At 45.5% G+C, this 27,544-nt stretch overlaps 1 protein-coding gene across 1 annotated transcript in view; it reads left to right on the top strand.

The window, feature by feature from the left end:
* SLC12A3 (solute carrier family 12 member 3) overlaps positions 1-27,544 on the top strand; it is a 65,776-nt gene that overhangs the window by 25,644 nt on the left and 12,588 nt on the right. The window contains exons 13-22 of the mRNA XM_075188973.1: positions 2,105-2,206; positions 4,032-4,187; positions 8,761-8,860; positions 9,491-9,602; positions 12,044-12,178; positions 14,284-14,390; positions 16,315-16,397; positions 17,510-17,590; positions 18,052-18,153; positions 18,469-18,580. Coding sequence (XP_075045074.1) covers positions 2,105-2,206; positions 4,032-4,187; positions 8,761-8,860; positions 9,491-9,602; positions 12,044-12,178; positions 14,284-14,390; positions 16,315-16,397; positions 17,510-17,590; positions 18,052-18,153; positions 18,469-18,580 — 1,090 coding nt within the window. The remainder of the gene's footprint in view (positions 1-2,104; positions 2,207-4,031; positions 4,188-8,760; positions 8,861-9,490; positions 9,603-12,043; positions 12,179-14,283; positions 14,391-16,314; positions 16,398-17,509; positions 17,591-18,051; positions 18,154-18,468; positions 18,581-27,544) is intronic.

Here is a 27,544-nt window from a genome sequence, read left to right as displayed (position 1 = left end):
AAGGGAGCGGGCCAATCATGATTTGGAGGGGGGGGGTTTAACCTGGACCAGCCAATCAGACTGAAGGGGGTGTGACTATGCTAAATCACCCCCCCTAAAGATAAAGTCTAGGTCCGCCCCTGCCTCGCCTTTAACGCCAGACTAATATGTGTTAGATATAAACTCATCCTCTATTTAAAATCAGGCTTCCTTCACCCACCCCCGCCAATATTTATGTTCCTGTCCTTTGAAAACGCAGCTCCACTTGACTTTTTAAAAGGGTCATCACCATCCTTGTCACTCATTTTATCATACCTCCCGACGCTGAAGGATTTCAAAGCGGGACCGCCGACTAAAGGGGGCGTGTCTATGGCATCATGAGGGCGTGTCTGAGTAATCACGGGGGCGTGTCTATGGCATCATGGGGTGTGTCTGCGTTGTCGCAGGGGGCATGTCTGTGCTCAGGGGACCACATCAGATGGTAGCACCATTCTAGGCACCCGTCCTGAATGCAAAGAAACAAAGGATATTGATCCAGCACTCCAAATGTTATGTCATACATACCCACTTTTGAGATTTCTCCCCTGGGAGATCCGGGGGAGAAGTCATGTGACATGGGGCAGGAGGAGGGCGTGGTAACCATAGCCCTGCCCCCACTAGAAAAAGCCAAAATGCACGGCATTGAAAGGAGGGGGCGGAGCTTAATGGCACGATTAGGCGCCACCCCCTCCATTCACTGCCGTTAATTTCACCAAATTTCAGAAGTTTTGCCTACTCTTGTGAGGACTCCCCGAAGTTCGGGAGCCTCCCAGGAATTCCGGGAGAGTAGGCAGGTATGTGTTATGTATATAAGGCAAACTGTATGCACAACAGATGAATTGCCTAGTATTACTACCAATGCAATAAGGTAGTAGGGAATAAATAGATATGGACACCTAGAAGTAATCAGTGGTAATCGTTAATACGATTACCACAATTACGACACCCACTTGACCTACAAATAAAAAACAAAAGTGTTAAAAATGGATGTAAATATTAATAGACCTACCTTTAAACTGACTGTACAGATCACCGATAGAGCAGTATGCTGACCGCAAGTGATTTTGAATGAAGAGCTGTGTGGCACTACAGTTTACTGTCATCGCGACTTTGATTAATCTGAATTTAAAGCGGCAATTTTGTGAAAGCAAAAAAACAGGCCTGGTAGTCTTGTGTCTCAGATCTGTTTACACCTTACATTTCTTTCCTCTAAAGTGTTAAAAGTTCTCAGATAGACTAGTAAATGTAAACTTCAGGCTTGTGTCCAGCAGATGGCGCTGTGAGATAAGGAGTTAGGATAAAGCCACTCAATGGTTCAAGAACAGTAATAACGTATTTAAAGTCCTTGAGTTGGAAGTAAAGGCAGCCTATATTTTTGTTAAGGGTGACTGCAGTGGTGGCAACAGGAGTCAGTAGTTAATGAAGAGTAAAACAGTTTAATGCAGGACTGCTTGTAAAATATTGTGGAGTTTTGAGGTTGCAAAAGGAGCAATGATGAAAAAACAGAATCCAAGGATAAGGACATAAATAAAACAGTCCAGGTATTGAAGAAAATAAAGAACACAATATATATATATATATATAACAATTTTAAAACAATAAGATTTTTATTTGTAAACATTTAAAAAAAATATTGTACGTATTTTTGGCAATAAAGTATAAAGTTATTTTATGCCTGTTTGAGTGAGGCAGACATTCTAAGTATATATCGGTCTGTTTGAGCAGCGATGATGATCTGGGCACAGGTGGGATAGATTCTGGAGCTGTGTCTGCAGAGCCCAGTAAAGATGTGACTACAGTATAACCTCCGAGCCACGTCTTTTTACACTACTAGAATATCTGCTCAATCTGCCCCTCTGTCATGGGCACTAGTAAAAGGCAGGAAAATCCAGCAGCACATTGATGGGATAAATCAACAATTAAAGTTAGCATTCCTGAAGCTAATAGCAAGTATAATATATAAGTAGTTTTTCTTAATAATTTGAATCACAAAATGTTAACTTGTACTGACGGAAATGTAATAAGAAATTCATGTGCATTAAAGTTATGGATGCGTTGTTATATATAGTGCTTCTGTCTCCTGCAGGTGAATTAAACACCATTGCTCCGATCATCTCTAATTTCTTCCTCTGTTCGTACGCCCTGATTAATTTCAGTTGTTTCCATGCATCTATAACTAATTCTCCAGGTAAGCGACATGATTCTGTTGAACCGTCCCAGCTTCTAAAATTGGGCAACGTAATTGCTTTACACTTGAGGCAGGGTTATTTACATGAGCTGGTGGGGGTTGGAAGATGCATGCAAGTTGATAATGATGACTGGCGCATCTTGTACGCAGCTGCATCTAGATACACTTAGGGTCCGATTCATGCGGTGGTAGTCACTTTATAAGATAACACCGACAGTGACTACCACGAACCAAAAACAAAGAAACTGACTTGGGCGACTGCAAAGAAATGCCGACTGACCTTATTAATGACACAAGAAGTCTCTGATAGTCTGAAAAAAAATCCCGATCAGCATTAACAACGGCAGCGTGTTTTTACGTCATTTTCAATAGCGACCTCTATATCACTATTTTTAAAGCGGCAATGTCACTTCTCAGCACACCTAACTCTTACAGTTAGGCTTAGCGTTAGGAATAGGGTTAGACTTAGGGTTAGGTATAGGTTCCAATTGGAACCCTATCCCTAACCCTAAGTCTGACCCTATTCTTAAACCTAGGGTTAAGCTGATCGGGATTTTTTTTTTAGACTATCGGAGACTTGTCATTAATAAGGTCAGTCAACATTTCTTTGCAGTCGGCCAAGTCAGTTTCTTTGTTTTCCATTCGTCCTGCTGCCTGTCATTCACACCACGACCGTAAATTCATACCCCATCCAATTCATGTGCGTACTTTAGTCTGTTTGCGTGCCGTATCTTGCATGAAACAGCTCTGCACAGGCTCAGAAACAGTCCTTATACCAATGAACACAATTGCAAGCGATTCATATCTGAAAATGCAAAAGACACTTACGACTGCCCACAACTTGAAGGACAGAAAGGGGGAGGGAGGGGTGGATGACCGTAGGTAACTTACAGCAAGGGCGTGCCTAGTGCGTTCCTACGATTCAAGTTCTGGGTTCCACTTAAGTGCGCGCGTTTTCAGGCGTATCATTTGCACCAACTACAGGGCAGGTGTCAGTGACGACTGATAGTGAATACTGTTACGGCATAGTCTTTGTTTGGAAAAGTACACACATGTGTGCCACTATCTAGCACAGTACACACGTGTGCCACTAGCTAGCACAGTACACACATGTGTGCCACTACCTAGCACAGTACACACATGTGTGCCACTAGCTAGCACAGTACACACATGTGTGCCACTAACTAGCACAGTACACACATGTGTGCCACTAGCTAGCACAGTACACACATGTGTGCCACTAGCTAGCACAGTACACACATGTGTGCCACTAGCTAGCACAGTACACACATGTGTGCCACTAGCTAGCACAGTACACACATGCGTGCCACTAGCTAGCACAGTGCACACATGCGTGCCACTAGCTAGCACAGTGCACACATGCGTGCCACTAGCTAACACAGAGCACACATGCGTGCCACTAGCTAGCACAGTACACACATGTGTGCCACTATCTAGCACAGTACACACATGTGTGCCACTAGCTAGCACAGTACACACATGTGTGCCACTAGCTAGCACAGTACCCACATGCGTGCCACTAGCTAGCACAGAGCACACATGCGTGCCACTAGCTAGCACAGAGCATGTGTATATAAGTAAGATAGACTATAAAAACACATTGTATATACAGTATGCATTAAGAACATGTTGACTTATGTATTTAAAGTAAAAATAAATAAAAATTTTTACTAATCCTTATGCTGTTTATGCAAAATTGAGCTGAACTCTAAATGAAGCCCTGAGTTTATAAAATAACTCAAGGAAATTGATATTAACAAAATTGAGCTTGGCGCTGACTTGTTTAACGCTGTTTCCCCACCAGGCTGGAGACCTTCATTTAAATATTACAGTAAATGGGCATCGCTGTTTGGAGCAGTAGTGTCTGTTGTCATCATGTTCTTGTTGGCCTGGGAATGTGCTCTGATCGCCATCGGTATTGTCATCTTTTTGCTGGCCTACGTCCTGTACAAGAAGCCAGGTACGTACACCACACACACAATCTGCCACTCAGGTGTCTGTGGGCATTACATCCTGTACAAGAAGCCTGGTACGTACACCACACACACTATCTGCCACTCAGGTGTCTGTGGGCATTACATCCTGTACAAGAAGCCAGGTACATACACCACACACACTATCTGCCACTCAGGTGTCTGTAGGCATTACATCCTGTACAAGAAGCCAGGTACATACACCACACACACAATCTGCCACTCAGGTGTATGTAGGCATTACATCCTGTACAAGAAGCCAGGTACGTACACCACACACACTATCTGCCACTCAGGTGTCTGTGGGCATTACATCCTGTGCAAGAAGCCAGGTACGTACACCACACACACTATCTGCCATTCAGGTGTCTGTAGGCATTACATCCTGTGCAAGAAGCCAGGTACGTACACCACACACACTATCTGCCACTCAGGTGTCTGTAGGCATTACATCCTGTACAAGAAGCCAGGTACGTACACCACACACACTATCTGCCATTCAGGTGTCTGTGGGCATTACATCCTGTACAAGAAGCCTGGTACGTACACCACACACACTATCTGCCACTCAGGTGTCTGTAGGCATTACATCCTGTGCAAGAAGCCAGGTACGTACACCACACACACTATCTGCCACTCAGGTGTCTGTGGGCATTACATCCTGTACAAGAAGCCTGGTACGTACACCACACACACTATCTGCCATTCAGGTGTCTGTGGGCATTACATCCTGTACAAGAAGCCAGGTACGTACACCACACACACAATCTGCCACTCAGGTGTCTGTGGGCATTACATCCTGTACAAGAAGCCAGGTACGTACACCACACACACAATCTGCCATTCAGGTGTCTGTGGGCATTACATCCTGTACAAGAAGCCAGGTACGTACACCACACACACAATCTGCCACTCAGGTGTCTGTAGGCATTACATCCTGTACAAGAAGCCAGGTACGTACACCACACACACAATCTGCCACTCAGGTGTCTGTAGGCATTACATCCTGTGCAAGAAGCCAGGTACATACACCACACACACTATCTGCCATTCAGGTGTCTGTGGGCATTACATCCTGTACAAGAAGCCAGGTACGTACACCACACACACTATCTGCCATTCAGGTGTCTGTGGGCATTACATCCTGTACAAGAAGCCAGGTACGTACACCACACACACAATCTGCCACTCAGGTGTCTGTAGGCATTACATCCTGTACAAGAAGCCAGGTACGTACACCACACACACTATCTGCCACTCAGGTGTCTGTGGGCATTACATCCTGTGCAAGAAGCCAGGTACATACACCACACACACAATCTGCCATTCAGGTGTCTGTAGGCATTACATCCTGTACAAGAAGCCAGGTACGTACACCACACACACTATCTGCCACTCAGGTGTCTGTAGGCATTACATCCTGTGCAAGAAGCCAGGTACGTACACCACACACACTATCTGCCATTCAGGTGTCTGTGGGCATTACATCCTGTACAAGAAGCCAGGTACGTACACCACACACACAATCTGCCACTCAGGTGTCTGTGGGCATTACATCCTGTACAAGAAGCCAGGTACGTACACCACACACACTATCTGCCATTCAGGTGTCTGTGGGCATTACATCCTGTACAAGAAGCCAGGTACGTACACCACACACACTATCTGCCATTCAGGTGTCTGTGGGCATTACATCCTGTACAAGAAGCCTGGTATGTACACCACACACACAATCTGCCACTCAGGTGTCTGTGGGCATTACATCCTGTACAAGAAGCCAGGTACGTACACCACACACACTATCTGCCATTCAGGTGTCTGTGGGCATTACATCCTGTACAAGAAGCCTGGTATGTACACCACACACACAATCTGCCACTCAGGTGTCTGTAGGCATTACATCCTGTACAAGAAGCCAGGTACGTACACCACACACACAATCTGCCACTCAGGTGTCTGTAGGCATTACATCCTGTACAAGAAGCCAGGTACGTACACCACACACACAATCTGCCACTCAGGTGTCTGTAGGCATTACATCCTGTACAAGAAGCCAGGTACATACACCACACACACAATCTGCCACTCAGGTGTCTGTAGGCATTACATCCTGTACAAGAAGCCAGGTACGTACACCACACACACAATCTGCCACTCAGGTGTCTGTAGGCATTACATCCTGTACAAGAAGCCAGGTACGTACACCACACACACTATCTGCCATTCAGGTGTCTGTGGGCATTACATCCTGTACAAGAAGCCAGGTACATACACCACACACACAATCTGCCACTCAGGTGTCTGTAGGCATTACATCCTGTGCAAGAAGCCAGGTACATACACCACACACACTATCTGCCACTCAGGTGTCTGTAGGCATTACATCCTGTACAAGAAGCCAGGTACATACACCACACACACTATCTGCCACTCAGGTGTCTGTAGGCATTACATCCTGTACAAGAAGCCAGGTACGTACACCACACACACTATCTGCCATTCAGGTGTCTGTAGGCATTACATCCTGTACAAGAAGCCAGGTACGTACACCACACACACTATCTGCCATTCAGGTGTCTGTAGGCATTACATCCTGTACAAGAAGCCAGGTACGTACACCACACACACTATCTGCCACTCAGGTGTCTGTGGGCATTACATCCTGTACAAGAAGCCAGGTACATACACCACACACACTATCTGCCACTCAGGTGTCTGTAGGCATTACATCCTGTACAAGAAGCCAGGTACGTACACCACACACACTATCTGCCATTCAGGTGTCTGTAGGCATTACATCCTGTACAAGAAGCCAGGTACGTACACCACACACACTATCTGCCATTCAGGTGTCTGTAGGCATTACATCCTGTACAAGAAGCCAGGTACGTACACCACACACACTATCTGCCACTCAGGTGTCTGTGGGCATTACATCCTGTACAAGAAGCCAGGTACATACACCACACACACTATCTGCCATTCAGGTGTCTGTGGGCATTACATCCTGTACAAGAAGCCAGGTACGTACACCACACACACTATCTGCCATTCAGGTGTCTGTGGGCATTACATCCTGTACAAGAAGCCAGGTACGTACACCACACACACTATCTGCCATTCAGGTGTCTGTGGGCATTACATCCTGTACAAGAAGCCTGGTATGTACACCACACACACAATCTGCCACTCAGGTGTCTGTAGGCATTACATCCTGTACAAGAAGCCAGGTACGTACACCACACACACAATCTGCCACTCAGGTGTCTGTAGGCATTACATCCTGTACAAGAAGCCTGGTATGTACACCACACACACAATCTGCCATTCAGGTGTCTGTAGGCATTACATCCTGTGCAAGAAGCCAGGTACGTACACCACACACACTATCTGCCATTCAGGTGTCTGTGGGCATTACATCCTGTGCAAGAAGCCAGGTACGTACACCACACACACTATCTGCCACTCAGGTGTCTGTAGGCATTACATCCTGTACAAGAAGCCAGGTACGTACACCACACACACTATCTGCCATTCAGGTGTCTGTAGGCATTACATCCTGTACAAGAAGCCAGGTACGTACACCACACACACAATCTGCCACTCAGGTGTCTGTGGGCACTACATCCTGTACAAGAAGCCTGGTATGTACACCACACAGTAGTACCTATTAACGGTACCGACACAGAAGACAACAACATGAGGAGTCCCACTGAATAGTACACCGACCTGCAGAAAGAAATACTTGTGAAGTAATCTGCATTCCCGTAAGTATTTTTTTTTGCAGGTCGGTGTACTATTCAGTGGGACTCCTCATGTTGTTGTCTTCTGTGTCGGGGTAGTCAGTACCGTTAATAGGTACTACTGTGTGGTGTACATACCAGGCTTCTTGATAGGCAGTGGCTGGGAAACTAGACGATAATTGCTTTATGTAGCTGTGATTACTGTAATCAACAATAGCCTGTATGTGTGGGTGCGGCTACTTACAGGGTGTTACTGGCCCATACAAGATGTTGCAGAGTGATATCTCTGCAAACGTTGCAAGCAGGTGGTCTTAATGAGTAATCTGGAGAAGGCTTATCATGAGATGCCAATCCTGTAGTCCTACCCATAATGGCATCTTATTGTAAGGACATGCTCAAGTGTAATGACCAATGTCAACTATCTGCCCCCGGTCTAAAGATGTCACCCTTCCCTGTAATTTATGGGCACAAGGAGCTGAATTCCAGGAGAATAAGTATTTAGAGTTAGATATTTCCAGCGGTAAAGAAAACATCTGTTTTGGAAAATCTAGTGCCCGTAACCATGTACTCCTCCTGCTCTTCTATGGAATATAATCACCAGTATTTATAATCAGCTTATGTGACTGCTTCTTTATATGGAAGTTGTCAGATTATAAGTGATTATATCACTGCTACAGTAACATAATATACAGCCTTATATTACAGGATAGATGATATTTGTGTATTATAACCTTATAGATCTGATTCTTGCCTGTACATCACGTCCTCTAACATAGCATTTGAGAGTGAGAATTATTTTGCATTTATTTACTTGCAGAGGCAAACTGGGGTTCCTCCGTGCAGGCGGGGTCCTATAACATGGCTCTGTCTTACTGCGTGGGGCTCAACCAAGTGGAGGATCACATCAAAAATTTCAGGTGACTGTTTTGGGGTGTGCATCCTGTACTCCTTCAGAAAGGGGGTTCTATTTAATCTATGTCAGATCACATTGTTCGTACTAGCAGACTCATCAGAGGTACATAACAAGGTTAAAGTGGTACAAAACAAAAAGTAACAAGGCATGAGGACTTGGGGACCAAATAAAGGGAACGGGGGGGGGGGGGGTAACGTTTTTTTGTGGGTGAGGACTAGAAGGGGAATCACTGGTATGCAGAGATATCAGATCGGGGGGTATATTTACTCATTTGTGTCACCTCGGCTCAGTGGCGGGCAGAAGATGGCGCACTGACGGGAGGTCGACAAGAGGCACATGCGCAAGAAAAGAATCATTGTGGGACTGTATTCTGTACATGACCCATATTAAGCTACAAAATGTTCTTGTGAATACTAACTTACCGTACAAAATAACTCATTCCATTCTCTGTAAGCAACGGGCGCACTTATAGGTTATAGTGTAGTGTTAGCAAAATGTGATTCAGACTGGAATGTAGATCCTAGAAAATAATCAACTTTTGCGTCCTGATTCTCTAATATATATATATTTTTTCTTAAATTCTCCGATCTGTATATGACAGCTCTGACTTACTCTATGTATCTTCTCTATATAGGCCGCAGTGTTTAGTCTTGACTGGACCTCCTAATTTCCGACCGGCTCTTGTGGATTTTGTAGGAACATTTACAAAAAAACAGAGCCTGATGATATGCGGGAATATAATTATTGTAAGTACAAAACTGGCATCAATTCTATCATTGCTGAAATGAAACCTCATCACTCACATGTTTTATTACAGAACCAGTGAAATTCTTGTGGGCAGCATGTTTTGTTCAAGCAGAAAAAGTGATGATCTACAACTATTAGACTAGAAGCCTATATTGTGGCTTCTGTGTACAGGGAGGGAGATAACTCTCCTGGCTACGTGATTGACAGCTATTATCTTCCAGGGGAGTGACAGGCACTAATGGACGCCCATCTCACTCCTGGACCCTCTCCTGCCGCTGGCTTCACAAAGCCTGGAGATAACAGGAACATAGTTCTCACCAACGGGAGCCCAATCACTGATGATTGACATGCCAACCTCCAACAATGTTTACGTATACACAATATTGACCTACAGTTTAAATAGGTGTGTGGAATCTGAAGTGTGACGTGATCCCTGTGGGCTTCACATTTTTGTAACATACCCTGTACCCAACTCTCCCGAAACTTGGGCAAAAGGAATAAAAAGTACTCCAAACATAGTCCATACTTTTGTGCGAAAGGAGGAACATCAATAGCGGTTTAAAGTTAGCCCCTCGTTTTGTCACATTTCATCCCCCACTGTTCAGTTCCTTTTGTCACAGTGGCTGTGGCAGATATTTCTGCATTGGCACACTGGTTGTCCCCCTGGGCACATTGAGTTGGGATGTGATAGCCCACAGTTCCTTGTTCCCCCCACTGGTATACCATGGAAGCAGACAAAACAAGTCTCAAGTTTGGGGCAGTAATTTGGGCCACTAAGCGGCAGATGCACAAGGAAACTGGGAAGTGCTAGGTGACACGATCTAGTACCCCATCAAGGCTACCTGCGAGCTGCGCTGGGGCAGTAAAACGTTGGTGCATTAACTCCAGCCGGCGGTACGGTTGATCCAGTCTCACCAGCAATATCTTCCCCATGCAGAGCCTGGGTTAGCCGACTTAACAAGGATCACTGCAATATCTGTCTCAGGCATAAAACCGTGTATAGGGTAAAATAGTAGTGGTATGGATTGATCGTAGGGGGATGGGGAGCAAACCGCTATCTTACCGAGGGCCTTATGGGGACTTAATGCTGCTCTGCTTGGAACTACGTTCAGTAATCTATAGAGAACTTTTTTCTTATATTTACAAATTTCCTCATAACCGAATCATTGCGGCAAGATGTGATATCAATCTTTAAAAGGGGAACATAATCTAAGCCAGGATTTTATAAACCTGTGAGCCTGTCATGTCTAACAAATGTGATTCATTTTTATAAGTGAAATATGTTTCACACTGGATCTTAGTAATGCAATTGATGTGATATATTTAAATTGTGCAAAGTTGTTTTATTATTGTTTAACTAAAGTCTGGTACATAAAATGAGAGTATTAGCTCTAGAGTATAAAGTATATACATAGCTAGAGAACTGATTAAAGGATAAAAGACCAAGGGTTATATTTACTAAACTGCAGGTTTGAAAAAGTGGGGGTGTTGGCTATAGCAACCAATCAGATTCTAATTATCATTTATTTAGTGCATTCTACAAAATGACAGCAAGAATCTGATTGGTTGCTATAGGCAACATCTCCACTTTTTCAAACCCGCAGTTTAGTAGCTATATCCCCAAGGGTAAATAGAACATAGACAGACGGGGTTACATTTATGAGTATTGAGCCCTGTCCTTTTTAAGTTTTTTAATTAATGAGTTTGTAGATGACCTAGAAAGTAAGGTGTCTATATTTGTTGATGACACTAAACTTTGTAGGGTTATTGACACAGACTAGGATAGTAACTTGCTACAAAAAAAGTAAACACAATGGTAAACTGGTATGTGAAATAGCAAATAAAATGTAACAAAGATAAATACAGAAATATGCAACAAGTCGCCTCCTGACGTCACAGGCCTCTTTCCAATTGGACGGTGAGTTGTCAATGCCACTCCTCCAGGTTAACGGAGGCGGGGCATTGACAACACCACAGCTTCTCTGACACAGGCAAGCCAAAGAAGAAACGAGGAGGAGACCTTTGCCATACTAAGGACACCAGGGGACCCAGCAGGAGGGACCCCAGGCAAGTAATATTTGGTATTGATGTCTAACTTGGTGAACTCCATCCAAATCTGAATTCAGTTATCCATTATTGTGGCCGTTGTGATAATTAGAAAGACGTTTATAACAATACGTTGGAGAGTGCCGTATCCCAGCCTGCCAGTGTCATCATTGTGGCTGTTGCTAATAGCTTTGCATCAATATGAGAAGTTCCATAACTAAACACTAAATAGAATCTAAAAACCTATATTTTTAGTTAAATCAATTGAACATTTAATTTCTTATCATAGATACACTTTCGTTTATGTTGGACTTTGACTTGCGGATCACAAATTATATTTTATCGCAGCACATAAACACATTTTAAGGTGGCGTTATTTTGTTCATTAAAACAGGGCCCCCGAAAACAGAAACTCCAGGAGCTGAACCCAGATGGTCACGTCAAGTGGCTGAATAAGAGGAAAATAAGAGGCTTCTATACAGGGATTATTGCTGATGACCTGCGCAGTGGAGCTCAGATGCTCATTCAGGTACAGCTGTTATATGTAGTAATCTGCGGTGAGGTTTAAATAGATGTAAAGTGTATCTGTCACTATTAAACACATGTTCTAAGTTCACAATCTAGTAGAACCCTGCACATTATCTGGTCATTTGTTCTAGATATACTCTTATAGCTTTTTAGATCTTTACCTTTTTAGTTGCCACTTCTGCTTCTTGTATAGTATGCAAATGACAGAGGGGGGGGGGGGGGGGTAATTATTCAGGCTGGGTGATGGGATCCACCAATAAGGGACTAGCGTTAATGCTGTGTCTGTACTGTAATATCGATGATAGTATTAGCCCAGGGAGAAAGCCGCCAGTCATGTTAACGTATGCAAATCTCTACAGGACATGCAGAGTAACTTTCTATTTCTATCTGTAAATTTAAATATAAACCTTGCTTATAAATAGGACACAGTCTCCATTAAAAGAATATAATATCTAAATAAGCATAAGCTCACCGCCCAGAGATGTTTGCAGCTACAGCAGTAAAATAATAAGGTCAGGTAACGGATATAACACATTTAAGGTTGTGTGTTTCAGCATAAGTGACTACATTTCATTTATATAACCTGACACAGAAAAGAGAATCGTTGTCATGGAAACAACATTGCTCTTACTATATAGTGTTTCTCTCCTTGCAATTCTCTCACTATGGGGCCTATTTACCAAACCTGAAACTACCCAGAAATGTCTGTTTCCGCATTTTTATAGGCAAACTTAAGTTGGGGCTATAGAACATTACCCAAAACTTCATCCCTTATTTTGATGATGTACGTGGACATTTTGCGGTGGGTCACAGACAGGGGCGGGCTGGCCCGGGGGGCAGGGGGCCATCGGCTCCCCGGGCCGCTCAGTCTGACCGCTACTCGGGCCGGGGGGGTAGGCAGGCCGGCCACCCCCCGGATGCAAAATACAGCACTTCCCCCGCGGCCGCATCTGATGAAATCACATTATTATTATTATTATTATTATTATTATTACCATTTATTTATATAGCGCCACTAATTCCGCAGCGCTGTACAGAGAACTCACTCACATCAGTCCCTGCCCCATTACAGTCTAAATTCCCTATCACACACAGACAGAGAGAGAGAGAGAGACTAGGGTCAATTTATTTGCAGCTAATTAACCTACCAGTATGTTTTTGGAGTGTGGGAGGAAACCGGAGCACCCGGAGGAAACCCACGCAAACACGGGGAGAACATACAAACTCCTCACAGATAAGGCCATGGTCGGGAATTGAACTCATGACCCCAGTGCTGTGAGGCAGAAATGCTAACCACTGAGCCACCGTGCTGCCCCTGACAAGGAATGCGGCCGCGTCATCAATGACGGGGCCGCATCCCTTTTCACGAGATGCGGCCGCCTGTGTGCCCCCCGGGCTTCCCTCTCCCAGCCCGCGCCTGGTCACAGATAGACCCCTAAGACTAAAACGGAGACACTGGCAGAGCAGGTAATTGTTTCTAACTTACAATCTCCCATATAAGTCCGATAGCTTAGTATTGTGTTAAATTCATCCATTCCATGAACCCATTGCTTAGCACAATGGTCCCGATTCATTACGGAAAGTAAGGCAAAAAAAGGAGTACGGTTTCTCCTGGACAAACCATGTTACACTGCAAGGGGTGCAAATTCGTTTTCTATTTTGCACATAAGTTAAATACTGTCTGTTTTTTTCATGTAGCACACACATTCTTGATAGCTTATTTGTACACTGAAATTTAAAGTTGATCTAGGATAGTGTTGACTAACCTGTGACACACCAGGTGTTCTTAAACTACAAGTCCCAGCATGCTTTGCTGATATATAGCCGCTTATTGCTGGAAGGGTATGCTGGGACTTGTAGTTTTACAACACCTGGAGTGTCTCATGTTAGCCAACTATAAATCTGTTATCACATTTTAAATTTCCCTCCCCCTCGAAGGCAGCATGGTTTTGCTTCACATACTTACTTTTGCTTAACTTTCCTTAATGATTCCGGCCCTTTATATGTGTATATATATGTGCATATGTATTTATAATATTTGACCTCTTCCGTCATAGATCATAGCTTTGTAGCTTTCCACAATTTCAATTCTTTTCCCCTCTGTAGACTGCTGGCCTAGGTCTAATGAAACCAAATATCCTGTTTTTGGGATACAAGAAGAACTGGCAGACATCTCACCCAAGGAACGTTGACAGTTATGTGGCAATGCTGCAGTAGGTATCACAGTTTTGGCTGAATATACATAAAAGTAGTAGAAGTCAGTTCACTGCACTCACTCAGGGGTTCAGCATTAAAGGTTCTTACTTGCAGCTGACTGTGGTTTATAAACCACTCCCGTGGTTCTTACCTGCAGCTGACTGTGGTTTATAAACCACTCCCGTGGTTCTTACCTGCAGCTGACTGTGGTTTATATACCACTCCCGTGGTTCTTACCTGCAGCTGACTGTGGTTTATATACCACTCCCGTGGTTCTTACCTGCAGCTGGCCGTGGTTTATATACCACTCCCGTGGTTCTTACCTGCAGCTGGCTGTGGTTTATATACCACTCCCGTGGTTCTTACCTGCAGCTGGCTGTGGTTTATATACCACTCCCGTGGTTCTTACCTGCAGCTGGCCGTGGTTTATATACCACTCCCGTGGTTCTTACCTGCAGCTGGCCGTGGTTTATATACCACTCCCGTGGTTCTTACCTGCAGCTGGCCGTGGTTTATATACCACTCCCGTGGTTCTTACCTGCAGCTGACTGTGGTTTATATACCACTCCCGTGGTTCTTACCTGCAGCTGACTGTGGTTTATATACCACTCCCGTGGTTCTTACCTGCAGCTGGCTGTGGTTTATATACCACTCTCGTGGTTCTTACCTGCAGCTGGCTGTGGTTTATATACCACTCTCGTGGTTCTTACCTGCAGCTGACTGTGGTTTATATACCACTCCCGTGGTTCTTACCTGCAGCTGGCCGTGGTTTATATACCACTCCCGTGGTTCTTACCTGCAGCTGACTGTGGTTTATATACCACTCCCGTGGTTCTTACCTGCAGCTGGCCGTGGTTTATATACCACTCCCGTGGTTCTTACCTGCATTTTACCTTCAGCTGTGAAATATTCTTATTACCATTGATTGGGTGGAGTTACAGATCCCATAGTGTTGCACTTTGCAGTCAGTTACTAAGCAGACACATCATCCATGCAGGAGCCATGTACTTCATTCATGTCAGACTGGTCAAATGAGCCGAACAACATGCGTCTGCCTCCTTTGCTAAAACCCTATTAAGCTGTTATACTATAGTAGACTATATTGTCCTTAAATGCAGGTAACGAGCTGATTACACTCTGATTATGATCACTGAGCATGAGTACAGGGGCAGGTTAATGGTCACAGCTGCTGGGAATGTGACTCTGAAGCTGCCTGAATGCAAAACCAGGCCCGGCGCTACCACTAGGGTAACCTAGGTGATCACCAAGACACAATGGTTAGTGGGCTCCTAAAACGCCTCCATAAATGAACAGCGTAATAGCAGTAATGACAGTGTCGCGCTGTATACTTACCTCATTTTGACCGGACGGCCTCTTCATGCGCCGCGTTTATGTGAAGTCTGTTTTGCCAGCTGCTGGGTGAACCACTATCGGTATGCCCGGCATCGCTGTTCTCATGTAGGGCTAATTACTGTCGGGGTTTGGGATCTCGCTCTGTAGTACCCAACCCGGCAGAGTTGTAACTGTTGTTAGTAGTAATCTATCACATTGTTCTGAATTATATATACAGTCATTTTATCCTTGTACATTCCTTGGTATTATTGTTATGAAGCCATATTAAGTTTGTACTTTAAGGAACATTTTCTGGTATGGCTGTAGTTACTCCCTTAATTGGTTGTTATTAATCCTCTTATGTGTTTACCACCAATTTCATTGTTTCCAGACCTCTTACTGTCTACTGGCGTCTCCCTCTATAGTATTTATTGAATCTGATCTGATTTGTTTGCTTCTCTTTCTATATTTCTACACTGTATTATTCATTCTTTATCTTTTACTTATCTATGTCACTCAGTGTAAGATTTGCAATGTGCACCCACCCCGTGTCACCTATATACATCAACCACCCAGTCACTTGTCTCTAATGCTGTTTTCCTATTGCAGTGATGCATTTGACTTTAGCTATGGCCTATGTGTGCTTAGGATGAAGGAAGGTCTCAATATATCCCGTGTCATGCAGGCTCACAGTAAGTGTACGTTGTCATCTGTTGACCTTATAAGCACATTGGATGCATACAGCAAATCACTTTGGTTTAGCACTACAGTGCCTGTATGGTCTTCACAGCGCACTCCAAGGCGCAAGCCTTTGGCGGTGACTCTGTAGACTAGAAGGGCACCTAGGTGTGCAGGGAGACCTGGACAAATCATAGAAGAGCACTGTGCAAAACAATAAAAGTCACATTAAAGTCCAATCTCCTACCACTTTAAGAGAACGTTTAAAATACTACTTGGTCTAGAAAACAAAAAGACAGTTGTTGTCAGCGCTTATCCTTAGCACTGCATATCTGTGTGTATCTAGCAAAATGAAAACATGCGATATTGGTTCATATTTTGATCAAAACATTTAAGCCTGCATCCCAACGTCAAGGGAACCTCATTATATGCAGTATGCCTCTTCACTACTTGGTTTAGCCTTATTTATGGCTTAAATTGATCATGAGTGATGGGACATCGAGAGTGTCCTTATTATATGTGGCACTCTGTGTTTAAAGCTTTTTGAGCCTAGAATGACCCCAATGTTCAGCTGAGAGATGTGAAATGTGTAAATTACAAGTGTAGGCTGATCCCGTCCTCAACGCTAGAGCAAAATTCAAGTGTTTTCGTAGAGTGAAAGCAAGAAACACACCTAATAAAAGTGCTCTCTCCACTCCTTTATCTCATTTTAATATTCTCACACTGCAAAGTAAAATCTCGTTTTTGCTCTGATTTGCTCCAAGCTACACTCACGATTGTACCTAGTGCGTATTAGCCAGGAATCCCCCCGCTCTACCCAACTCCTCCTATCTATTGGTGTAAACTTCTGCTTTTTTGCAAACACAGCCATATTGTTCTGCAAGCCAACGTACTTTGTCACAAAGCCAGCAAATCAAGACTTGTGACATCACTGAAGCGGGACCTGCGCTGCCCAATCGCCGTTTCGTGTGTTGTCAATGAGGATCTGTGTGTGACTCTCTACAGTGTCTATATATAAATACATACTGTAGGACATCAGGGTGTAAAATGAGACTCTGTCTATGGGGACGGTATGTTCAGAAGCTTTTTGTCAACCATATACAAATGTATGTATTGCTCTCCATAGTTAATCCTATATTTCAACCTGAGGGACCAAAAGTGAAAGAAGGAAGTGAGAACGGAACAGGCGGCCTACCGCAAGGAACATGTGAGTACAATGCACAGGTACATGTCCACTTCTGGGACTTACAGCCAGATTGGCACTAACTGCACTCCATGCTCAGACTGTACAGTCTACATGCCACTGACGACATCCACGGATCTGCTATCATTTCCTTTATATGTTATGTAAAATCCAGCCTTGAATGCCCAGAAATGAAGGGACCTATCAGAGTGTGCTCAGTAATCTCCCTCTTTTTGTTTTTAAACTATGAGCTTTATTGATGCCATCTTCTCACACAATGCTGAGATCTTCACTGGCAAAGCCATCTTTTTGTCGTGTAATGCTGGCATCCTCACGCCCATGCCAAAACCTCAAAATACACAAAGGGAGATTTTGAGCTGTTCAGTGCCAGGTTTGCCCATCATCAATGCCCATCCAATAGGTGTTCATGTCACATTATAATTGAAAATAAGGTGTAGAACTGATATACTCTTCGTTAACTACAGTGGACCCAGAGGCTGTTACAAGCGAACAACAGGCAAGCACCATTTTCCAGATTAACCAAGGAAAGAAGACGATTGACATTTACTGGCTGTTTGACGATGGAGGTAAGTGTAACTGACCAGGTCCTGTTAATGTTTTACACTTATTATAATGTATCATGTAGCAAACACAATATTTTTATTTTAATCTGAACGTCTAACCAGCTGTGTGTGTATGAGATGTATTTATAGAGTGCAGAGCTTTATGGCAGAATTGTGTTAGTTTGTTTAAGTTTCCACAAGAAGAAAGGAAATGTTCTGCTCACCCAAGAGCCAGTTCTGTTGTTTCCCACACTAACATCCATCCTATTGGTGACATAACCTTTAGCTTCGGGGTCAACAACTGAGGTCAGATGGTTAAACACAGTCTCTTTCTGACAGGGCTGACCCTACTGATTCCTTATCTTCTGAGCCGCAAAAAGAGATGGGAGAAAGCTAAAATTCGAGTGTTTGTTGGAGGACAGATCAATAGGATGGATGAAGAGCGCAAAGCGTAAGATCCTGCCACACACTGTAGAGTGCTAGCTCCGCAACCGAGTACACTGTATTGGGATGTGTTTTTCAAGGAGTTGGGAACATCAGGTTTTGTAACATCAGTGTATTGATTTGTTTTGATTATACTAGTGCCATTTTATGCATAATACAATATACATTACAGTATATCAGAGAAATAAACTTGCTGCAAGAAACTGCAGCTAGGATTTGAACCAGTGTCCCTAACAAGTCTGCCAGAGTTATGGATTGGAACTGCTGGAAAGCTTTGTATTAGATACATATAGGGGGGGAATTCAATCGCCGGCATTTACGGTTGAAATCTTCACTCATTTTCCTTCGGTCCTCTCTGGGGTGTGAGGAAAAATGAGCCGAGATTTCTGTCAAAATCTCTCCGCAAATTGTCTCACGGACATTCCGGAGACACTTGACGCAGGTGCCTTGTTAAAACTCGGAAGCGAAACGCGCGTCTGCGTTACGCTGACCCTGCTGTTTATGTCCATTATATTATTTATCAGGCTGATAGCTATTGAATATTATAATAGGAAATTAGGATCCAGTTAATAATACTTCTCATTACTGAGGGGGTCTATTAAAGGGGAATACGATACTACAAGTCACTTGGACAAATGATTATTAGATATCCGCTCACAGATACTATTTGTCAGGCGCCGTCTCCGAACTGACATTTGGTGCAGGAGACGGACGCCTGCACCTTCCAAGCAACCACGTCCTGTTGTCTAGCAGCGGGACGCTATCTCTGCTCACCTGTCTGCAGCCAGCATGTCTTACCGCCAAAATCTCCCTAACCCTATCAGGAGGCACCTTAGGGTATATAAGGCAGCCTCTGACACATGTCTAGTGCCAGAGTATTTGGTCTTCAGCCTTGCCCCAGCATTTGTTCCTGTGTTGCTGTTATTTGGATTCTGACCCCGGCTTGTTCCTGACTTCTCCTTGGTTCCTGATTCTGGCTTAGACTGATATTTTGTATTGACCCGGCTTCCTGACCATTCTCCTGCTTCTGATTTGGCTATATCCGTTCCTCTGGTTTTGACCCGGCTTGCTGACTACTCTTCCATCCTGCATCCTGGTGGGCTCTCACCGCTGCCTCAATTGTTACCTCGCCAGCTGACTGATACTGAGGGCCGCGACCTGCACGTCCCTTGCAGCGAAGTCCATACCTCCTTGCGGGGGTTCCTGGTGAAAACCAGGGGCGTGTTAGACTCCGCGCCTCAGTACTCAGTAGCGCCAACTGCTGGCAGGTATCATCAATTCGACCTAGTGATTCTGACAGTATACTCTAGCCATGTCAAATGCCGAAGGCACCGGTGATCTCTCTGCTATTGACCTCCTGCAGTACCTGACTCGCTGAGTTGATCAACAAGAACTTAACCAGACTCAGCTCCTGCAATGCCTTCAGGGACTGGCTACACACATGGATACCCTCCAGCGAACCCTGACTCCTCCCGGAGTATCTGTTGCTCCCGCACCCCCCGTTGTCGGCTCTCCTGCTACAGCTGCACCTAATCCTACTGAAGGGATTCGCATCCCACCTCCCGAAAAATTTGGTGGTGATCCGAGAAAGTGCAGAGGGTTTCTCAACCAATGTGCTATCCAGTTCGAGCTATCACCAGGAAATTTCTCTTCAGAACGAGCCAAGGTGGCATACATTATTTCGTTACTCACGGATCAAGCACTTGCCTGGGCCTCTCCTCTATGGGAGCATGATGACCCCCTGTTACAAAATCCATCCTCCTTCATACAAAGCTTCAGAAAAGTGTTCGATGAGCCTGGTCGAGTTGCCTCTGCGGCCTCCAGCATTTTGAAGCTACGACAGGGAAGCCTTCCCGTGGATCAGTACGCGATTCAGTTCAGAACTCTCGCCTCTGAACTGAACTGGAATAATGAGGCCCTTATAGCTACCTTCTGGCAGGGGCTGACAGATCGGATCAAGGACGAGTTGGTCTCCAGGGATTTACCAGCTACCCTAGATGATCTGATCTCCTTTTGCATCAAGGTCGATATCCGGTATTTGGAGCGTAATCAGGAATGAGAACAATCTCGCCGGGCTAGTCCACGTTTGGTCTCCACTTTTCAGAACCCACCAATTCTACCTGAGGAGCCCATGCAGATCGGGCGTTCTCGTCTAACTGTGGAGGAGTGGGAACGAAGGTTTAAGAACCATCTATGCCTCTACTCTGCTGACCCCTCTCACATTCTATCTCAGTGTCCCAAGAGACCGGGGTAACGCCAGATCCTAGTCGGTGCCGGGAAAGCTGGTCTAGGACTGAGTACATCTTCCCCTTATTCCCCAGACAAGACGGACTTTTTGATGCCCATCATCATCCATGCTTCCCAGGGTCCGGTCTCTCTTCGGGCCTTCGTGGATTCAGGGGCAGCTGGAAACTTTATTTCTGCATCCTTAGCAGCTAACCTTCATCTCCCCCTGGAATCATTATTGCAACCCTTGGTTCTGACAGCGGTGGATGGTAACAGAGTGGCCAATGGATCTATCTCTCAGGCCACCCGGCCGATCCGACGGCAAGTTGGTCTCCTCCATTTTGAATGGATCTCGTTTCTAGTCCTTCCACAGACTGTTAATCCGGTAATATTAGGACTACCCTGGTTAAGAGACCATTCACCCCAATTTGATTGGCATCATGCTCAGGTTACTTCCTGGGGTCCGCTCTGCGCTGATCGATGCCTCAATAACCTACCTATTAGATGTCATGCTCTCAGACCCAGTCTTGGGTTGCCATCTGAATACGCTGCCTTCGTGGATGTCTTCAGTAAGACTGCCGCTGAGACTCTTCCACCCCACCGTCCTTGTGATTGTTCCATTGAACTTATTCCTGGAGAAAGGATTCCTCATGGCAGAACGTACTCTCTGTCCCTCCCTGAGACTCGAGCCATGACCGAGTATGTATCTGAAAGCCTCGAACGAGGATTTATTAGAAAATCTTCCTCACCTGCCGGTGCAGGATTTTTTTTTGTAAAGAAGAAGGATGGTTCTCTAAGACCATGCATCGACTACAGACTACTCAATGCCATTACCGTGAACAACAGGTACCCCATACCCCTGGTTTCCGAGTTATTCGATCGGATCAAAGGTGCCACAATACTCACCAAACTAGACCTCAGGGGCACCTATAATTTGATTAGGATTCGTGAGGGCGATGAATGGAAGACCGCTTTTAACACTCGGGATGGCCACTATAAATACCTGGTGATGCCTTTTGGTCTATGCAATGCCCCAGCGGTCTTCCAGGAGTTCATTAACGACATCTTCCGAGACCTACTCTATCTCTCAGTTGTTGTCTATCTGGATGACATACTTATATTCTCCAGAGACATAGAATCCCATAGAGGTCACGTCAAGGAGGTTCTCTCTCGACTACGTTCCAACCACCTTTACTACAAAATGGAGAAGTGTGTCTTTGAAGCCTCTCAGGTCCACTTCCTGGGATATATTGTGTCCGGTGCTGGTCTTTCCATGGATCCTGGTAAAGTGGCTGCCATTCTCAATTGGCCACAACCATTGGGCCTTAAGGCGATCCGACGCTTTATTGGCTTAGCCAATTATTATCAGCACTTTATCCAAGACTTTTCAACTCTCATTTCTCCCATTACTGCTCTCACCCGCAAGGGAGCAGCAAAATCATGGTCTGCCGAAGCCCTCAGTGCCTTCCAGTCATTAAAAAGGGCGTTCTCCTCCGCCCCTATTTTGCTACAACCTGTCTTGTCTCGGCCTTTCTTTGTTGAAGTTGATGCATCCTCCATTGGCATAGGAGCCATTCTTTCACAGAAAGATTCCGATGGAAAGTTTCATCCCTGTGGTTTCTGTTCCAGAAGATTTACCTCCAGCGAATTAAACTATGGTATCGGGGATAAAGAGTTATTGGCCATCAAAACAGCACTAGAGGAGTGGAGACATTTGCTAAAGGGGGCTGAGCATCCTGTTACTGTCTACACGGACCATAAGAACTTAACGTACTTGCAAACAGCTCAGTGTCTGAACCCACGTCAGGCCCGCTGGTCCTTGTTTTTTGCCGGTTTTAATCTCATTTTGACCTTTCAAACTAGGGTTAAGAATATCAGGGCGGATGCTCTCTCTCTGTCATTTGATGATAAAGATCTTCAACCCGCCTCCACCCCCAGAACCATCTTGGAACCTACTACCATTGTGGCCCTCACCAGAACTTCAACCAAGGTTCCTCCTCCTGGTCGCTCCTTTCTCACTTCCAGGCTTCGGCCTAAGGCTCTCAAGTGGGCCCATGATTCTCTGTTTGCCGGGCATGCGGGTTTCAAGAAGACCTTCTCGTTGATTTCTAGGCATTATTGGTGGCCCTCTATCCGGGCGGACGTTAAGGCCTATGTTGCTGCTTGTGGAATCTGTGCCAGACACAAGACACCTAGGCAGTCTCCTGCAAGACCCTTGGTACCACTTCCTATTCCAGAGAGACCATGGACTAGTATTTCTATGGATTTCATCACCGATTTACCAGTTAGCCATGGATTCAATACTATCTGGGTGGTAGTGGATAGATTTTCCAAGTTGGCACATTTCATACCTCTCAAGGGACTTCCTTCGGCTTCTATCCTTGCTAACCTCTTCATCAAGGAGATTTTCCATCTTCACGGCTGTCCCCAGGATATTATCTCGGATAGAGGAGTACAGTTCGTGTCCAAGTTCTGGAGATCATTCTGCAAAGAGTTGGGGGTCAATCTAAAGTTTTCCTCAGGGTACCACCCTCAAACCAACGGCCAAACGGAGAGGGTCAACCAAGACTTGGAACAATTTCTCAGGACTGTTAGGAACCCCTCCAGCCGGCACAGCACAACCCGGAATCTACTCTGCCAATCAGGTGTTCACTGGAGCCCCTGATGGTGGGGACAGACTGGGCCGCAGACTGACAGAGGGTCGTGAAGTGTGTACCGGCTGGGGAGAACCCAGGCAAGCGGAGTGAGGTCCACAAGAGGTCAAGGGCCGGCAGCAGACAACAGTATCGGTAAGCAAGCTGAGGTCAGGGGTCACAGGCAGATAGCAGAAACAGTAAACAAGCCAGAGATCAGGGTCACAGGAAACACAAGCAAAGTCCAATTCAAAGCCAAGGGTCATACACGGGAAATCAGTAGCGGTATCAAAATACAGGAACAGGAACAAGCAGGTCAGCAGACTGGAGCACAGAAGCTATAACTGGCAATGAGGCAGCAGACCTCATTGCCTTAAATACAGACACAGATCAATCAGCAGTTGAACACACTCCTGCAGAGTAATTACAAGAATCCAGCAGGACCAATCAGGGCTTGTCCCTGACCTACACAGTTGCAGGCTAATGCCTGTTAATCAGCCCCATAGACTGACTATTTATGCGCATGCGCCCGGCTACCAGCACCGCCGGGACGCAGCGCTAATGAACTAGCGTCCGGCCGTTGCCCTGGTGACGGCCGGACAGGAGGAGGAAATGACGTCCCGGTCGTCAAGGTGACGGCCGGGACGCTGGGGCGCATGAGAAGCGAGCCGCGGCGGCTGTGAGTACAGCCGCGGCTCGTGACAGTACCCCCCTTGAGGAGGGGTCAAGGAACCCCGACACCCAGGTTTTTTTCGGAAATTTCCTGAAGAACTCCTTCAGTTGTTTGGGAGCATGGAGTTGTCTCCGCGGAACCCAAGAGCGTTCTTCTAACCCGCGGTTCCTCCACTGTACCAGGAAGTGCACCTGCCCTTGCACTTTTTTAGAATCAAGGATTCTTTGAACCACAAACCTTTGTGGCCCGCTGGAACCTCTCCCAGGCACACTAGAAGACTGGGCTTGACCAGGGTATAGTACCGGCTTCAACAGCGAACAGTGAAACGTGTTGGGGATCCTCAACGAGCCCGGAATTTTTAACCTAAATGTGACGGGATTCACCTGCTTGATGATGAGAAACAGCCCGATGAACTTAGGACCCAACTTCTTACAAGGCTGTTTGAGCCTGATATTTTTTGTAGACAGCCACACTTTCTGGCCAACCTTAAGGGAGCAGATGGTACGGTGTCGGTCCGAATTTTTTTTTGCAACAAGTGAAGCGTGTCTCAATGATGAGTGTGCTTTCCTCCAGATAACTCTGAGATCCCTGGCAGTGGAGCGGATCTCCTGGATACCAACGGACTGAAGTGAATACAAGGAGTTAGATCTGGGGTGAAAACCGTAATTACAAAAAAAACGGAGAAATTTTGGTAGATGAGTGACAGGAGTTGTTACAGGCAAATTCCACCCAGGGCAACAAGGAGCACCAGTTACCATGGAATTCTGATGTGTAGCATCTTAAAAATTGCTCTAGGGTCTGGTTAACCCTTTCGGTTTGCCCGTTAGACTGAGGGTGGTATGCGGATGACAAGCTGACTTTAATTCTGAGTAGGGTACAGAAGGATCTCCAGAATTGTGCAATGAATTGTGATCCACGATCGGAAACGATATCAGAAGGAAGTCCATGGAGACGGAAAATATGTTGTATGAAGAGAATGGCTAGATCTCGATCAGTAGGAAGCCGGGTTAGTGGAATGAAATGTGCCATTTTGCTGAAGCGGTCTACCACGACCCAAATGGTATTGTGTCCCGCAGAAGGTGGAAAATCAACGATAAAGTCCATGGACAAATGTGTCCAAGGTTTTGCAGGTGCGGTCAACGGAACCAACTGACCTACAGTCCTGGGAACTTTGTTCCTGGCACAAACTTCACAAGACAAGACGTGACTCTTGACGTCGGCAGACAGTGATGGCCACCATACAGTACGGGAAAGGATTTCCAATGTTTTGAAGATCCCAGGGTGTCCTGCAGACTGACTACCGTGTGCTCCGGCAAGGACTGCCTTTCTTAGATGAACAGGAACAAACAGGCATCCTACCGGAGTATTGTCAGGAGCCAACCTCTGGAACCTTTGTAATGTACAGCTCAAATCTTGAGTTAATCCGGCATGGATTATAGACACAGGAACAATAGGTTCTGGGCTAGTGACTGGAGCATGATGTGCCAGGAAACTTCTGGACAGAGCGTCCGCTTGAATATTTTTAGAACCAGGACGATAGGTGATAATAAAGTTAAACCGAGTGAAGAACAGCGACCAACGAGCCTGTCGGGGGTTCAGACGTTTGGCTGACTGTATATATTGCAGATTCTTATGATTCGTTATAACGGAGATCTGGTGTGCAGCACCTTCCAACCAGTGTCGCCATTCTTCAAAGGTCCATTTAATTGCCAGCAATTCTCGGTTTCCCACGTCATAGTTGGTTTCTGCTGAGGCAAACTGACGGGAAAAAAAGGCACATGGATGTAAGCGGTGGGTCTGGGGATCTTTTTGTGACAAGATGGCCCCAGCACCGACGTCAAAGGCATCTACCTCAAGAATAAACGGTACCTTAGGATCCGGGTGTCTGAGGACCTGAGCAGACACAAAAGCTTTCTTCAGGGTTTCGAATGCAGTTATTGCCTGTTGTGACCAAACAGCTGGATCACCTCCTTTACGGGTCAAGGTGACGATAGGAGCCACGATATCCGCAAAGCCGCCAATAAACCTCCTGTAATAATTGGCGAATCCCAGGAACCTCTGGACCGCCTTGAGGTTATTCGGTTGTACCCAGTCTAGGATTGCTTGGACCTTGGTTGGGTCCATAGAGAATCCCTCCGAGGAGATTATATAACCAAGAAAGGATACCTTCTGAACCTCAAACTCACATTTTTCGAGTTTAGCATAGAGATGATGTTTTCTCAACTTTTGTAAAACTTGTCTGACATGACCCTGGTGTACTGACAACGAGTCCGAATATATGAGGATGTCGTCCAAGTAAACCACAACGAAATGTCCCAGAAACTCACGTAGTACTTCATTAATTAGATCCTGAAATACTGCAGGGGCGTTACTCAGACCAAACGGCATGACCAAATATTCATAGTGGCCAGAGAGCGTATTGAATGCCGTCTTCCACTCATCACCTGCTCTAATACGTATGAGGTTATATGCACCCCGGAGATCAATTTTGGTGAAGACTGTTGCACCTCTTAGTTGATTGAACAATACAGAGATGAGAGGAAGTGGATAGGTGTTTTTAACTGTGATGAGGTTCAATCCTCTGTAGTCAATACAGGGTCTTAGCCCTCCGTCTTTTTTAGATACAAAAAAACAACCAGCTCCTACTGGAGATTTGGACGGCCTGATGAAGCCCTTTTCCAAATTCTCCTCAATATACTCCTGCATGGACTTGGTCTCGGGAGCTGAGAGGGAATACAGGCGTCCCTTAGGCAACTTGGAACCAGGTATGAGCTCGATAGCGCAGTCGAAGTCACGGTGAGGTGGTAGGGTATCCGCCGCTCTCTTGGAAAACACGTCCCAGAAGTCGTGGTATTGTGAGGGAAGTTGCTCCGGAATAGACTGGATCACCCGCAGCGGTAGTGACAAACATGACTGTTCACAATAAGAACTCCAGTGGACAATTCCTCCTTTTATTCAGTCCACTACAGGGTTATGCCGGGAAAGCCATGGGTGACCCAGGATCAAGGGCACCGATGAGCAATTAATAAGGAGGAAGGTTATTGATTCTGAATGGAGGGCTCCGATATTCAACTGTAGTGGCGGGGTCTCCCAGGAAATCTTGCCACTGGGTAAGTGAGCTCCATCTAAACCACAGACAGTAACAGCAGACTTGAGTCTTACCATGGGAATTTCAGCAGAGCGGGCGAACCCGATGTGAAGGAAGTTGCCCGCAGCTCCACTGTCAATGAAGGCTGCCAGGTCCATGGAACGGGTATTGAACATGAGCTGCGCAGGGATCAATACGGCATTTTTTGGGGAGACAATCTGCAGACCTAGGTGAACTTTCCTCTCGTTCCCTAGGCATGCTCTTTTCCCGGCTTATTTGGGCAGGAACGGGAGAATTGGCCTCTTGTGCCACAATAAAGACATAGGCCTTGTGATCGTCTCCTGTCTCTTT

This window comes from Mixophyes fleayi, chromosome 10, assembly GCF_038048845.1.
Source record: "Mixophyes fleayi isolate aMixFle1 chromosome 10, aMixFle1.hap1, whole genome shotgun sequence".
In the NCBI taxonomy this organism is placed as follows: domain Eukaryota; kingdom Metazoa; phylum Chordata; class Amphibia; order Anura; family Limnodynastidae; genus Mixophyes; species Mixophyes fleayi.
This window is presented reverse-complemented; position numbering and strand designations above follow the sequence as displayed.